We start from the raw sequence: 17,061 nt of genomic DNA, 5'->3' as shown, positions 1-17,061 counted from the left end.
CTAGCATCTCTCAATCCCTGCCCCACCAACACTGCTTCAGGAGGCCAAGGAAGAGCCCAGATTGTGTATCTACATGCTCACAACTATGCCTATAGTTACATACAAGAATATAATATTTCATTTCATATGTCATATGTCTTTGCAAATGTCCTTGGTGATCATAAAGTGCACTCCTAGCTAAGAACCCAGTGTGACCACCAACACCAGCTTTAGAGGGGCTTAGCCTGGACCTGACTCTCACTATCTTGGTCATGGGACACTGAGAAAGTGATCTCAGAATAGATCTACTTCTCAGTGTATAACAGTCAAAATGCAAAGTCCCTACACATGGTTGCATGAGGCGTTAGTGAGGTCATAGAGTAAATGTCCACAGATCCACTCACTCAGTTCCCACTCACCCACTCCTGCACTCATTTAGTCCATTTACTCGACATTGAATGAGCATCTCCATGAACCCAGCCCTAGGGACCCAGAGGTCACGCTCAGGCAGGTGCCATTCATTCTCACCTCATTGGTGATGGTTGGTCTTTGTGACATCTGAACCCAGAGACAGCCTGTGACCTCTGTCCTTGGCTTCCACTAGGAATCAGTCACAGCAAAAATGACACCTGCCATTGGCTGTAGCTCAATTATATGGATCTGTTCTATCCCCACATGTAATGGGTCTTAGCCTGCTCAGGCAGCTCTAACAAATTCATCTGGCCCCAAAATGCCAGTAGTGCCAGAGCTGAGAACCTGCTCTCGACCCCCACACACTGGGACTAAATTGGGTTATGTCAACAAGAACATTCAATCAAGGAATACTGCCAGATATAGGGTGTTAACTTGTGATCACACGGACTTGGGAGACTGAGGAAGGAGGATTGCAAGTTCAAGACCACCCTGGAAAATTTAGAGCCTTTCTCAAAATAATACAGAAGACTGGGGATATAGTCCAGTTGGTAAAGTGCTTGTCTCACATGCACAAGGCCATGAGTTCATTCCCAAGCACTACTAATAATAATAACTATAGTACAAAGGGCTGGGAGTATAGCTTAGTGGTAGAGCACTTGCCTACCACGTGCAAGGCCTTCGGTTCAATACCCAGTATGGCAAAAGGAGAGCAGGGTGCGGTGGTGAATGCCTATGATTGCAGCTGCTCTTTAGAACATATTTCTTTCTCTTCTTCTCTCCCCACTCGCTCTAATCTCATGGGAAACAGGGTCACCTTTTCTCCCCATCCTAGGCAGAGTTATCTGTCCCTGAGCACACACCTGTTGGGTGTGTGGGAGACTCCCCGATCTTGAGAACATCATGGAATCCCTTACCCCTCCCCCTCCTCTCCAAAGAGTGCCAAACCAAGAGCGCCAAATTCAAAAGTTTCCAAATTCAAGTTTCCTCGACCAATCCCTGCAGGATACAGTTTCCGCTCGCTGTTCCTGAGTCACCCTGCCAATCAGCAACCGCCATGTCCCCATGCAACCCTTCTTAAGCCAAAGCTTGTAAGCACACTCTTCTCTCTTCTCTCGTCTCTCTGCACTCTGCCCTCTTCCTCTTCTTTCTCTCCTCTCTCTACCCTTTCTCTCTCTTTCTGCCCTCCTCCTCTTCTCTCTACTCTCTACCTCTCCTTCAGGCAGCCCCCCAATAAAACCTCTTGGTTGAATCTCTGTCTTGGGTGAGTCACTCGCCTTTCACACCCACCACAGGAAAGAAGTAATCCAGACTTTGAGGACGGTACTAGAAGATCTCAGAAATGACTGTCTCCCAAATTAATAAGTAAATCACACCCCAACAGAGAACACCTGGGATGTGGCCTTTGAATCACCTTTTTAAAAAACCCCAGATGAGCAGAATCACAGCCTCTGGGACAAGGGTCCCCTGTGTTTCTACTTTGCTAGCAAAGCAATAAACCTTTTTCCTTTTTCTCAAAACTGCATCCTCATTATTGAATTGGCATCATGGGCAAGGACCAAGCTTTCAGTAACAATATGATTTCATTTTATTTCATTTTTTCCAAACCAGATTGTACTTAAGCATCTGTTAATAGTTTGTATAAAAAAATCTTTTGTTTAATTGTGACTTATATTATATTATGTAATCTGACACAAAATGAAGGTTAACATTGCTTCTCCAAAGCACACTTTTAATCAGAGGTGCGTTTAAGAAATGCAGGTTTCTAGAGCCCCATGAAAGTCTGATTAAATAATTTCTGTGGAAACCACACACTCACAAAAAAAAAAAAAAAAAAATTGCATCAGGATGTCCTGCAGTTCAGCAGAGTGGGCATCAGCCCAGAACTTGTCAAAAGTTTCAGCTGAGGGGCTCCTCCCAGAACTAGATCACACTCTGTGTTTGAGGACATCCCAGAGGATCCCTATGCTAGCTATATTTTTGAAGGGCAGTTCCACAATACAGACCTCAGAGTAGAATTGCTGGGTAGTAGGTAGGTCTGAGGACATTCACATTTTCCATACATGAGAAAACTTGTCCTGGGGGTGTAGCCTGGTATTAGAGCACTTGCCTAGCAGGTGCCAGGCCCTGGGTTCCCTTCCAACACCAAAAAAAAGAAAAGAAAATCATAAAGTGATTGTACCAATTTACATCCAAACAAGTTTTGTTTTTATTTTTTTTAGAGAATTTTAATATTTATTTTTTAGTTATCGGAGGACACAACATCTTTGTTTGTATGTGGTGCTGAGGATCGAACCCGGGCTGCACGCATGCCAGGCGAGCGCGCTACCGCTTGAGCCACATCCCCAGCCCCAAGTTTTATATATACATCTTATAAACTGAATGTTAATAATGATATATTTAATACATACCAATTCTTGATATCATCCAACTTTGTATGTAGACATTATACACTTGGACGTATATTTGATGTCTGTATTTTGTAGTTTCTATTCTGATCTTTTTCAGTTTTTGAAATTTTCTAAAAATACAAAAATACAGTACAAATACAAAATGTGGAAATAAACCCTACAACGCAGAATTTTCTACATACCCAAAATAACGCATCTCTAGAAATTGAAGTCTTCACAATATCAATATCGTGCCTGAAAAAAGAAAAATAACTTATAACGCTTCTAATGCAGGATCAGAATCCAAATGTCAACGGTTTTCACCAAAAATATCTTTCAGCGTGAGATTTCTTCCAGCAAGTGCAAACACTCTCCAAGGCGTTCTCCAGGAGTTCTCGCCCAAGTGTCCAGATCTCTTCATCTCGTCATCTCGAGCCCTCCTCCCTTTGTTACGGGCACTGACCGGCCGCAGTGACGGGTCACCGGGTCACCCTACAGCCGCGTTCGCCGGCCAGCGGGTTTGTGAGATCGCCCCCTGGCGTCGGTGCAGGGTAGACCTCGGGACGCGAGGCGACCAGGTGAACCTTTGCGGAGTTGCGTCTGAAATCCTGCGTCCTTCGCGGCGCACGACAGACAACTGCCGAGGCTGCTCGTTTCAACGCAGGTGCCGCGGGGGTTGCTCTGCGATTTCTGCAGGATTTCTGGGGGAGGGCGGACCTGATCCCACTTGATACTCCCCTCTCCCCTCCGCTGTACCGGGGACTGAGCCCCCTGTGGGGCTGTCATTGATCAGGGCTATCCCACTTTCTATTGGAAAGGCAAAATAAAGGCTTCATTCCTGCTCTAGAGTGACTTCGTTGCGTGCTTGCTCTTCCCCCTGGGGCTGTCTATCTCTTCGGGTGCGTTTCCATCAATTGCAAGGATTCACTGGAGCCTGAGCGGTCAGAAGACCCTCCCAGCTGGGCTTGGGCAGCCTCCGGGCAGCCTGGGGTGACTTCCCTGCCATCTGGCACAGCAGGATAACCCAGGTGCACTTCTGGAATTTCCCTCTCTGCCCCTCTGTGTTTTTATTCACGCTGGAATTCTGAATCTGAGTTTTTTTCAGCTCTTTTCATTTTTACCTTTGAATCTTTTTTCTCCTTGCACTAAAAATGTTACTTCCTTAATATTAACAGTGCCTTTGTTTGATCCTACATTGTGCATAAAATATTAGTTTAAAAATGTCTAATATTACTTCAAGCAATAAAGCCACTATTTGTTTTCTTTCTTTTTGTACAATAGAAATTATACGCTAAGGTTGTAGGCCATTCATACTTTCTATTCCCAGTGGTTCACCTGCCAACCTAGGATACACCCTCTGTCATTTCGGCTTCTCTATTTTAGGTATGGCTTTATTATTGACAATGGAACTTCACATGGTTTCCAACTAAAACCTATAGAACAAGGCAATATTTAGAGAAGGTCTCTATGCTTCTGCTCCACCCAGTTCCTGATTTACAATACGTGTTCTTGGCCCCTTTTTTTGAACTAGAAATTGAACCCAGAGGTGCTTAACCACTGGGCTATGTCCCCACCCCACCAGTCTTTTTTTTTTTTTTTTAATGCTAAGTTGCTTCTGGACTTACTAAGTTTTGAGACTGGCCTTGAACTTGCAGTCCTCCTGGCTCAGCCTCCCAAGCTGCTGGAACGACAGGCAGACACCACTCTGCACAGCTTTTTTCTTCTTCTTTTTACTTAAAATATGAAATATAACCTGGAACCACATAATCTTACTTTATATCAATATGAGAACGATTTTACTCATTCTTATCTATGATCATATAGTTGGTAATGTGGATTTGTCACTTTAAATCACTTCCCATTGTTGGATATTTAGAGGTGGTTTTCAATCGTTTGCAATGATAAATAATCTCCAATAATATGCATATATCATTTGGCATTTTAGCCAGGATATATTTTTTAGTTGTAGATGGACACAATACCTTTATTTATTTTTATGTGGTGCTGAGGATTGAACCCAGGGCCTCACACATGCAAGGCAAGTGCTCTACCACTGAGCCACAGCCCCAGCCCTAGCAGGGGTATTTTTGGAATATCACCCCACAAAGGACAAATGCAGGGCGGCCAAGAGACAGATGCATATAAGATTTTGGTATTGTGCCTAATGTTCCTTCAAGTTAATATGCAGAGTGCAAACAAACCAGACTTGAAGGGCTGACCCTTTACTGTGCAAGGTGACCGCGCGTTACAGCTCTGAATGGCCTGCTGTGTGGAAATTGATCCACTGCAGATTGTCGGCCAAGGTCTTATGCTTCTCTGTTGATTGGTATTGCTGATGACTCATGGGGTACAGAATGCCAGATACCCCGGAACCCAGGGGACTGAGAACCAAATAGCCATTGTGGTTACAAGGCATCCTAATGGCCTGGCAGACCGTCCTGACCCCACAACTGCCAATTTCACCTAAGACTGAATGAATGGCAGGTAGCCTCAGATCAGCCCCTGCATGGAATAAGCATTCAGGTGGGAGTCTGTGCTCAGAGCACGGAACTAACATGGCCTGTCACAGTGGTGGGTGCCTGTAATCCCAGCAGCTCTGGAGGCTGAAGCAGGAGGATTGTGAGTTCAAAGCCAGCCTCAGCAACTCAGTGAGGCGCTAAGCCACTCAGCAAGACCCTGTCTCTAAAATATAAAAAAGGGCTCAGAATGTGGCACAGTGGTTAAGTGACCTTGGGTTCAATCCCAGGTACCAAAAACAAAAGTAAACAGAACTAAATGTGGGAGGGGCGCGCAAGGCAGGAACATTCCCGCGAGCACATGCTTGCTCAGATTAGTGTTTAGGAGGTGCAGTGAGCCTGGATCTTCATGGCCCTTTTCTTCCCCCTAAGCTCTCCTTGTCGACCTCCTTCAAGGGACACAGAAAAGCTCAGACTGGCTGCTCTATTGGTGACACTTTGTCTAGGAAAAGTCTGCAGTGGACCCCCCCACCAAAGGGCACAGTGGTTCCCAGCGACTGAGGGTGGCTCTGCCTAAGACTGGGGTGGCCAGAGCAGATGGGGCCAGGCAGGGCCTGTCCTCAGATGTGCCCTCCGAGGTCTGCACCTCTGGTTAAAGAGACTATGCACAGGGGATTCTGCCGGGTCCCCCTGCTGCAGTGACAGATCCTTTCCACTCCTCATCAGGGCCTGGGGGTCAAATGAGGTCACAGAGCGTTGTCTGAGGAACCCAAGGTCTCACTGTGGTGCTACTCATTTCCGAATCAAGCCTGGCTCTCCAGCAAAGGTAGTCCCCAAGACTGAGGTGGATCCGGAAATCACAGGGAATACACAGGGTGGATCCGGAAATCACAGGGAATACACAGGTGCTGTATACTGAACTGTGTGACCCTAAAATTCATAGTGAGGCCCTAGTCCCCAACGTGACTGTACTGAGACACAGTCCTTGAAAGAAGTCTCGGAAGTCAGATGAGGTCATAAGGGTGGGGCCCTGGCCCATTATGAGGACACACCTGGGATGTGTGAGCACAGGGGAGAGACCTCGTGAGAACACAGAAGACGGCCCTCTGCTAGTCGTGGAGAGAGGCCCCAGGAGAAAGCAAGCCTGCCGGCACCTCGAACCTGGACTTCTGGCCTTCAGGACTGTGAGACAACCCCTGTGGTCACCGACATGTCCCTGTGAGTGGTGTCTGGTTACAGCCCCCAGTACACTGAGAGAGCACTGTCCACCAGGGGAGACTGGCACATCCCCAAAGCTGTGAGTCAGGATGAAAGAATTTAGGGAATGAAGACAGACAGACAGGCAGAAGCACAGCCCAAGAAGCCATAAACCATCCCCCCTCCCCCGGCCCCCCGCCGGGGGTGGGGGGGTACTGGAGATTGAACCCAAGGGCACTTAACCACTGAGCCATATCCCAGCCCTATTTTGTACTTTACTCAGAGACAGGGTCTCATTGGGTTGCTTAGGGCCTCACTAAGTTGCTGAAGCTGGTTTTGAACTCACAATCCTCCTGCCTCAGCCTCCTGAGCTGCTGGGATTACAGGCGTGTGATACCGCGCCCAACCCCACAAGCCATTTTATGGTCATCTTGGGGGTGAATGTGGACAGAGGGGAGAAGAGTCTGATGGCAGAGAACCAGACCTTGAATGAACCTCCTGTGAATGGAGTGTTCCTAGGCCCTGAGCCACCCTCCCTATGGGGGGGTCAGACTGCCTGTGGCTGCAGCAGAGTGCCCCCCACTGGCCACCTCCCAATGGCAGAAATGTATTCTCTTACAGTTCTGGAGTTGAAATCCAAAATCGAAATGGCGGCAGGTGGTTCCTTCTGAGGCTCTGGTGGTCAGTCGCTCACCTAGCTTCTGGTGGCTGCCTGCAGTCCTTGGCACTCTTGACTTGTAGACCCCTCCCTCCAATTTCTGTTGTCATTGTCACATGGTATCCTCCCTTCTGTGCATCTGTGTCCAGATTTCCTCCTCTTATGAGGACACCAGCCATTGGACAGGGCCAACCTATTCCATTATGACCTCATCCTAACTCCTGACATCTACAAAGACCTGAATTCCAAATCAGATCACCTTTAAAGGTCCCAAGGGTCAGGACATCAACATGTATTTGGGTGGAGAGGCACAAGTCAACTATAATAGGATCCCACAGATCCAAAATGGGAATGTTGTTTTAGGACATGGTGACCTTCGTGGATGTGGTTGTGAACTTCACCAAGGACACGTGGACCCTTTTCAGAGGAATCTCCTCGAGGACATGATGCGGGAAAACACGGCATCCACAGCCGAGGATGCTCCTCCTGTATTTAGTCAACAATGGGACCAGTGCTGGTTTGGTACCTCCTATGTCCTGAGAGGTATGTGAGAGATGGGAAAGGGGTTGTTAAATGACAGACACAGCCTCTGCCCCCCAAGTAGTGGACATTGGTTTTCCCCAAGAACCTGGAAGCCTGTCAATGACATGACATTTTCATGCCTTTCATGATGAACAAGCCTTTGTGGGGTCCACAAGTGGGTGTAAATGGAGCCCACAAACAGGGTCACTCTAAGGCACTAAGCTCACTTAGTCTTGGGTTCTTCCCTTTCCCATCTTTTTGTCACATATGTTGGATGGTCATGTGTAAAGAAATCCACATGGGTGCCGCCATTTTTCCTCTCACCCACCTTTGCTTGGGAGGAAGAATGTAACCCTTGTGCCACTTTATTTCAGATTGGGTGACTCAATGTAAAACCAAAGACCGAACCTCTCAGCCAGATGTTCTTGCTACAAGAACATTTCGTGAAGCCACCGGCTGTCTCACTGGCAACACGTGGTGGCCTTCCCCGTTAGAAGACCAGAAGTACCACAGCACAGAGGAGCCACAGAAGCCAGGGGAGCAAAATGCGACCCAAGCTGCAGCTGCCCAGGGCAAAAGCGTATCTCCAGCTGTATCCTGTGGGTGTCACCAAGTGAGGGACAGCTTGAGGCTTGTGCCTTCGCAGAGAGAGTCCACAAGAAAATACATCCCGCCGTGTTTCTGGAATATCGTGACATATTGTCCCATCTTAAACAGTCATCAAGAATTACCTAAAAATGATGGCTGTGATGGCGTCTGGTGGCAGAACGGGCGGCTGGTCCCGCAAATGAGAACATGCACAGAGCCGAGATCACACCCGTGGATGGACAATCAGAACCACGTGCGTCGTGGACACGATAAAATTGACACGGGAGTGGATATTCAGCTGTGGGATGCGTCTGGAAAAGCCTTCAGTGGAGACAGAGTCCCCAAGGCACCCAGGACTCCCAGTGCAGGGAGAATGCTCATTTCCAACCAGTGTGGAAGCAACTTCAGTCACAACCCAGCCTGGACCTTGCAGGGAGGATCCTCCTGTGTGAAGACAGAAGCTAAGAAACCAAGTGGGAAAACCTCTGCCCACGCTCACCATTCTGGTCCACGCAAGAGAACTAACACTGGAGTGAAAAGCTACAGGTGTCGCGAGTGTGGCCCAGCTTTTGTCTACCAGTCCTTTCTCAGGAGACACATGGACATTCACACAAGCGAGCAGCCCTACGAATGCCAGCAGTGTGGGAAAGCCTTCAGGTACTCCCTGCACCTCAATAAGCACCTGACAAAGCACATTGTGAGCAAGAACTACGCCTGCCAGGAGTGTGGGAAAGCCTTCCCCAAGTCCTCAAAACTCACCGCGCACATCAGGACTCACACAGCGGAGAGGCCCTATGCGTGTGAGGAGTGTGGGAAAACCTTTACTAAGTCTTCAGGGCTCCAGAGGCATCTCAAGACTCACAGATGAGAGGCTCCCTGCAGATGGAAGGAGGGTGGGGTCAGCTTCATGAAGGGTCTTGCTGTCCTGGACATGCCAGGAGGACAGACTGGCAGGAAGCTCAGTGAGTTAACCTGCAGGGGCACATCTTTCCAGAACTCTCCAGTGAAAAGCCCCTCCCAAAGGCTCCACCTCCTCCCAATAGCGCCACAGGCTGGGGGATATGATCCAAGTGTGTTATTTGCATGTATGAATATACCTTAAAACCATATTCTGTTAATAAAAATGCACTCATAGATGACTCCACCCCAAGATGACCGCATCAATCCAGTCACCAAGGTGGAAGCCTCAGGCCTGATCACCTCTTAAAAGTCTCGACCCTCCATACCACGGCATTGGGGATTCAGTCTCCAGTACTGGAGCTTTGGGGTACACGTTCTGGCCACAGCAGACTCCATTTGCCTCTACTGTGTTCCTCCTTCAATTGCATGTGTGTGTGTGCACGCGTGTGTGCACGTGTGTGTGTGCATGCGCTGTGGTACTGGAGACTAAATCCAAGCCTGCTCTGCCTCGGAGTTACATACCCAGACCTTTTTAAATTTTATTTTATTTGGAGACAGGGTCTCGCTAAATTGCTGAGACTGGCCTTAAACTTGCAGTTCTCCTGTCTCCACCGCTGCCATCTTGGGGATTACAGCAGTGTGCCCTGTCCCAGCTCTGTGATCAAAGTATGTTATTTGCACATAGGAATACACCATAAAGAAACCCATGTTCTATAAATAAAAGTGCACTTATCAAATACCCCACCCCCAAGAATGGAGGGTTTTTTGATTTGGGGTTTTTTGTTTTTGTTTTGGTTGCTTTGTTTTGTTTTTGGTGGTACTGGAGATTGAATCCAGAGATGGTGTACCGCTGAGCTACATCCCCTAGCAATTTTTTATTTTTATTTTGAGACAGGTTTTCTCTTAAGTTGCAGAGGCTGGCCTTGAACTCACGATCCTCCTGCTTCGGCCTCCTGAGCCACTGGGATCACGGACGTGTGCCATGCACCAGCTCTGCTGCTTCTTTCTATTTGCATAATAAGATGTTTTCTCTGCTTACATAGGAACACCCAGTCTGTACCTGAGCCAACCCCCTGCTCATCTAATTCTCACACACACCAGTACCCCCACACACACCTAAACCCCTCCCCCCAGCCTAAATCACCCTGGGGCCAGCTACAAGGGACAACCCCGACCACAAGCTCACCAGAATTATACCTGTCAGTCCCGAGCTGTCTGCCTGCCTTCCTGGCCATTCCCAGGGAAACCCCAGTGCAAGCCGGGGCTTCCCCTCATCCCTGCTTCCGCCTCTTGAGTGCTTCCCCTGTGGCCCTGTCTGGTGGCATGGCGCTGGGGCTCCTCCAGGAAAGATGAAAACAGTCGCCCTCCTGTATCCATGGGCTCTGCATCTGCAGATTGAACCAACTGTGGATCAAAAATAGTCTTTAAAACAATTGTGTCTGTACTGGATAGGCACAAGCACCTGCACTGTAAGATGCCACACATACTCTAGAGCAGACCTAAAATGAACAGGCAGACATGCGCAGGCTGAGTGTAAATACCATGCCATTGTAGAGAAGGGTCTCTAGTATGGATTTTGGTATCCCAGAGAGGTCCTGGAAGTGACCCCCATGGACACCAAGGGAGGTCTGTGACACCAACCTTTCAACGTCCTCTATGTCACACCTCCAAGTCGCATTCCTCATGACTAAAACACTCAGGGTCACTCCATGGGAACTGGGCTGCATGAAATAACCACACAAGAGACAGAGATACCTTTTTCTTTGGGGTCCTGTGACGGCTCCTCTGACCTTAAGGGTCCACAGGAAGAGAGAGCGGGTGCGCGCTGACCCTTTTTATTGAGGAGAAGCCATTCAAATGAGTCAAGGGGTCATGTTTCAGGGGCTGAGTCTAGCTTCCTGATGTCCATTGTCAGCAGGTTGACTGACATCTAAGAAGGCCACACCCAAGGGCACAGCAAGAGAAGGGGACACACAAAAGGCGTTTCCATGGAACATTCTACCCCAAACAGGGCAAGGGGGTAATATCACAAAGGAACCAGTGAGCATAGCTCGACCCCTGGGGCTGCAGGAAGGCGTGCCTACGCATGAAGACACATTTGTATTTTCTCTACCCTCAAGATCGGGGCTACCATCTTAGGTTACTTAAAAGCAATCAGATCACGTGTGACCGACAGTGCCTCAGCTCACCAGGAGGGGAAGCAAATGCTCGTCACATGCTATGTCAGCTCCACACCTCCATCCACTAAATCCCAAGTATGATTTTAATCCAGTAGCAGTGTATAAACAGCTGGGCAGACTAGATCCCATAAGACTACTTAAGAACATTAAAATCTGCACTTCATGTCATTTTCACATATCACATGATGAACTCCTTCTCAGCTCAGCTTGATTGGACCCATGGACCAGTTTCCTGACCTCCAACTAAAAGAAAGAATAAAACATCACTGTCCCTGCTTTCCAGTGGAGAGAACAGAGATAAGGAAAGACTCAGCTCTCTCAAAATTCAATTTTTTTTCAATTTTTTTTAATCGGGAAATATGGATACCCACATGCATTTGAAAATGTCTACCCACTGCCCGGCGTGGTGGTGAACATCTGTAATCCAAGCAACTGGGGAGGCTGAGACAGGATGACCGCAAGGTGGAGGCCAGCCTCAGAAACCTAGCAAGACCCTGTCTTAAAATAATGAATAAAAAGGCCCGGGGATGTAGCTCAGTGGTAGAGCAGCCCTAGGTTGAATCCCAATATAAAAAAGAGGAAGAAAAGAAGCTAGGGAGGAAGGAGGGAAGGAAAATGTACACATGCAGTTCAAAGTCAGTAAAATGACCACCCACATACCAGTATCCAGGCCCAGAAGCAGTTCATCATTAAACAATTCATGGCTGCACCTTACCGGCAGCCTCCCCCAGTGCAGAGCGGAAACCCTATGGCACATTTTGGATCATTTCCTGTTCAATTTTATTTTTATGCCTATGCATAAATCCCCAGTGTTCTCTTTCCTACTTCTGATTCTTTTAATAATACATACGGTGGTATCCATTGAATATCTCTTAGTATCTCTTCTTTCAGAGAAAGATTCAGCCAGATAGGTAGCAGGAAGAATCTATCCTTTCATTTTCACTGCCCTATCGGATATTTCTTAGCCTGGTTTCAGAGAGATTTATTCTTTATCTCACTGCAGACCTTATCGACACGGCTGCTGAAATCAATTCTTGCACAGGCCTCACAACAAACTTTGCAAAAGTCATTCTTGAACAGAGTGACTCTCTGGGTTCTGCGATTCACATATGTTAGAAGCAAAATTATTTTAGACACAGCAGGACTGTCTGGTTTCATTTATATGGTATTTCCAGAGGAAGCAAATCTGGAGAGACTGAAAGTGGATTTGTGGTGGCCTGGGGTGGGAGGTTGGGACAGGGAATTGACTGCAAGCTGGTGATGAGGAACTTAGTAGTGGAGGAGCTTTTAAACTGGGTTGGGGTGATGACTGTACAACTCTGCAAATGTATCAAAACTCTGAATTGTACACGGACCCTGGGTGGATTTCAGTCTGTAAAAACTTTAATGAACCTCTGCAGGAAAAGAGAAAGAAAAGCGGAAGGTGAGGATAGGGGGAAAGGAAAGAGAACCCTAAAGTTCTGCCAAGTTCAGTCTTTGGTGTTTGGGGAAGACCTGTCTGCTAAGGACTCTCCCAGAAGAAGGGGACTCTGCAGCCTGGCCCCTGTGGCCTGCTTTTCCTAGGGGCCTGCTGCTTTCTCCTAGAGTTGGGGTGCATTGGGACCCCCTCCCATCTTGGAAGGAAAAGGATGATCTGCAAGCTGTTAGCCCAGATGCAGCCCCAGACCATGTAAATGGGTCTGGATCTACTCTTACCCCTAAAGTAAGGCTGGGCACAGGGATAGACACAGGCCAGAAGTCAGAGAGAGGAGGTGATGCGATCTTAGGGTTCCCCCACCCACCCACATAGGCCCTCAATTCCCACAGGGCTGTTAAATGAAATAGATTTAGCAAATCTACCAGGTACTTTGCAAATATTTACTAAGGAAGCCCTCACAATAACCCTGTCAGGTGTGTGTATTATTGCTCCATTTTACAGCAGGGGAAACTGGGGCAGGCTAAGCAAGCTGTCCAAGGTCAGCTGGCGGGTGGCTCGGCTGTGGGCACCAGAAACTTGGCTCTTAGTTCCCCTGCAGGAGCCTCCCTGTACAGACTGGCTCGTGCATTTGGGAGGTGTTTGTCCTCCCCACTAGGAGACTGACCTCGTCTGGAACATTTCAGAATGGGGTATGGGGCTCAGAGAAATTAAGACAGTTGCCCAAGGCCACACAGCTCAGATTCGTCAATGCCAGTTTCTGCCTCACTCCTGGAAAAGAAAAATCACAAAATGTTCCTATTTCACTGCAACTGGGTAAAATTTAGTTCAAAAAAATTTAGTTCCATTTTCACCAATTTAATAGACATCGTGAAAAGAAGGAAGGATGAATGGATGTGTTCAGAGAGCCATATCCCGTTTTTGCAGGACTGCGCTCCGGGAACTATATTCAAGACCAGGGCTTTTATCCCGCAAAACAAGATCTCCAGACGGAGGCAGGACCGGGAGGATCACCTGCTCGGACCGAGTGGGAAAGAGCAAAACCCACTCAGACGGGGCACGGGCGCCACCTGGCGGCACAGCTATGCTAAGGCAGCGCCGCACGAGACAGAAACTTCAATCATTTCTCTCCTTTCGACCCGCTGGACCGCAGATCAGAGGTACTGGGAACACACTCCAGACGACGCTATTTTTCATAACATTGACAACCCAGGTGCCCACCTGTCTGAGACCCATATGCCATACACGCCTTCCCTTGGAGAATCATATGAAAGACACTCCTATTTCAAGAGATGGTCACTGAAGGCCATAACATGCCATCTGTCACCTGCCAGCCTATTGCTTATAAAGCTCTGCCCTTCCCCATCACTCTGCCTCTCCAGTCATTGACTCCATTGGGCAGCAGCAGGACCCAACCTTGAGCTCTCCTTAAGTGACTTCCTGTCTTCTGAGTCTCCACTAATGACCCACGCTGTGTCCCCACTGTTCTGCATTGTCTCCACTATTTTCAGCTGACAAAGACCCTGATGGCACCCAGACCACCGCCCCAGTAATTGTCCCCCACCTCCTCGCAGCCAGCTCTGATTTCAGAATGGGGAATGGGGCTCAGAGAAATTAAGACACTTGCCCAAGGCCACACAGCTCAGATGCCACAATACAAGTTTCTGCTTCACTCCTGGAGGAGAAAAATCACAAAACACAAAATGTTCCTAATTTCACTGCAACTGGGTAAAATTTAGTTCAGTCCTACTTCCATTTTCACCAATAAAGCTGCCCGTCTTGTATGTAACAAAATGATCCGAGCAAGAAATGAAGAGCCTGTGTAGAGGTGACAACACCATCACATTCCCACCTCCATTCCCACCTGTCACCAGCAGTGTCGCCGTCTTCAATGTGGTCACCAGTGTCACCATCGGCAACACCCTCACCACCACCTCGGCATCACCACCCTTTTTCATCCTCCATCCCGCTCTGCACACCGGGCAAAGGGGAAGGAGGTGCTGCAGAGCCTGGGAACCAAGAGGAATCTCGCTTTGACCCTGGCTCCTCTGACATGGTCTCTGATGAACCTGGGCTTGCAGCCTCAGGATTGGCCAACTACAAACAGACCAGGGGAAGGCAGAGGAGGGTCTAGGACCTCAGGCGGTTAGCTGCTGGGGTTACCGTCGCTAGGTGCAGCTGTCCTAGTTGACGAGGCCACTTTGGAGGCAGGGATAGGATCTGAGGTCCTGGGCCTGCTGTGCACACCTTCCTGTTTGGGGAGGAGGAGGAAGTCCCTCTGGGTGATAGATAGGGTTAGTGGTCACGGCTCTGCTACACACCACAATGAGATTTGCTGGGCCCCAGAGGAGCAAGAGGGGAAGCAGCTTCCCTCCAGCAGCCACATCCCAGGGGAGCTGCCTGTTCTACCTCCTTCCAAAACACCTTCTTTTAATTTCTCGTTCCTTCTTCTATGCCCCAGAACCTAGCATGACCCACAGCACACAGGAGGAACTCAATACATGTTTGTCCAATTAATGGGGAAAGAGCTAGCCATGCTCTGTTCCCCACAGCCCAGTGAGAGAGAAGATTGAAGCCCCAAGGCAAGATGCCTCCCATCCCCGTGGGGGCCGTGGCGTCAACAAGGGCACACCCTGGATTACCTGGAGCCTGTCCATCTGCCGCTCAGAGCACCTTCCTCTTAAGTCAAGATCTCATCCCGGCACCAAGCAGGCTGCAGCTCCTTGTTCTGTTTCTTGGTAAAGGTTTAGAAGTGTTGCGGCTTTAGCTTTGTACACTGGAAATGGAGTCTTTGTGCCCTAAACATGTAAGGCAGCTTCCATTCTGGACAGCTCTCAGTGTTTTTAGAATTGAAGGCAGTTGTGCTGGGGGTGTGCTCTGTGGGAGGTACAGGGAGCCTGGGGCACCAGTGGACAGGCCTGACCTCACCCACCTCTTCCAACTCTGAAACAGCCATAGTGGGAGAGAGTATTGGCACCCAGAACTAGCAAACTCTCCACAAAGAATCACTGTTGAACGCTGATCGGGAGAAAGCTGGGAGATTGCTGGGAGCCTTTACCAGATCCTGGGATCAGATGAGGAGAGAGTTGATTGGATTGTCTCTGTGCTAAGTGCTCGGGATTGCACACCGGCCTGGCCCGTGCTGCCCAAGCACCGTACCACTGAGTCCAGCCCAGCCCCCTTCTCATCTTCATCCTCATCATTGTCCAGCCAGCCTATGCATCCACGGGTTCTGCATCTGAAGACTCAACCAACAGCAGATCTAAAAAAAAATTTTTTAATGGTGCCAGCCAGACACAGTACCTGTAATCCCAGTGACTCAGGAGGCTGAGGCAAGAGGATCCCAAATTCAAGGGCAAGCATCAGCAATTTAGTAAGGCCCTAAGCAAGGGAGCAAGACCCTTTCTCAAAAATAAAAAATAAAAAGGGCCAGGGATGTGGCTCAGTGGTTAAGTGCTCCTGAGCTTATATCTGGTATGAAAAAAGAAAATTGTGCCTGTACTGAACGTATTCAGACTTTTTTCCTGTCATCATCTCCTAAATCCAGTGTAGCTCTTCACAGAGCATTTCCATTATAGCAGGCACCGTGCTCTAGACCTGTCTGGACCTGTCTGGAGTGTGTGGGGGATGTGTGTAGGTCAGTCGTAACTATGCCGTGTCACATAAAGAACTCAAACGTCTGTGGACCTTGGTATTTGTGGGGCTCCTGGAACCAATCTCCTATGGATGCCAAGAGACGACGGTACTTATAATCACAGATGCATTCAAGTATTCGCTCTGCCAGGCTTTATACACACACACACACACACACACACCCCTCCGCAGCACATTCTGTTGTCACACATTCTGCCTACCTGGGTCACAAGGGTAAGTGACAGGTCACCTGCTTGGACTTGGTAGGATGAGGTTTTGACAGGGCACCAAGCATGAGACAGGCAGGGGTCACCCACAGTGGCCTAGGTCTCTGATTTCTCTGCTCCAACTCGGTGGCCTACAGCTGGTGTAAAGCCTGCAGATATCCCTTCCGTCCTCCCCTTTCAGACACAGGCCACTGTACTTCCCCCCACCCCACCCTGCCCTTGAATCGAGGCATGGTCAGGTGACCTGCCTTGGATGATAAATTTGAATTAAGGCAACTGTGTCATATCCAGGGGAAAGTTCTACACACACACACACACACACACACACACACACACACACACTGGGGATTGAACCCAGGGGCACTTAACCACTGAGCCATATCCCCAGCCCTTTTTTTAAGACAGGGCCTTGCTAAGTTGCTCAGGGCCTCACTAAGTTGCTGAGGCAGGTCTTAAGCTTTCGATCCTCCTGTCTCAGCCTCCTGAGCGCCTGACCCAGGTAAAAG

The 17,061-nt window shown here is 48.6% G+C and overlaps 1 protein-coding gene across 1 annotated transcript; it reads left to right on the top strand.

Annotated features, from left to right (window-relative positions):
• The first annotated feature begins 7,436 nt into the window (after positions 1-7,436).
• Positions 7,437-10,395, top strand: Znf114 (zinc finger protein 114). The gene is given in 4 exon segments (XM_048791228.1): positions 7,437-7,509; positions 7,512-7,634; positions 7,982-9,163; positions 10,343-10,395. Coding segments are annotated over 4 exon segments (1,431 nt in total).
• The last annotated feature ends 6,666 nt before the right edge of the window (positions 10,396-17,061 follow it).

Source organism: Marmota marmota, unplaced genomic scaffold (genome assembly GCF_001458135.2).
Source record: "Marmota marmota marmota unplaced genomic scaffold, marMar, whole genome shotgun sequence".
Classification (NCBI taxonomy): Eukaryota; Metazoa; Chordata; class Mammalia; order Rodentia; family Sciuridae; genus Marmota; species Marmota marmota.
Note: the sequence above shows the minus strand (reverse complement) of the source record. Positions and strands in the feature narration are given on the sequence as shown.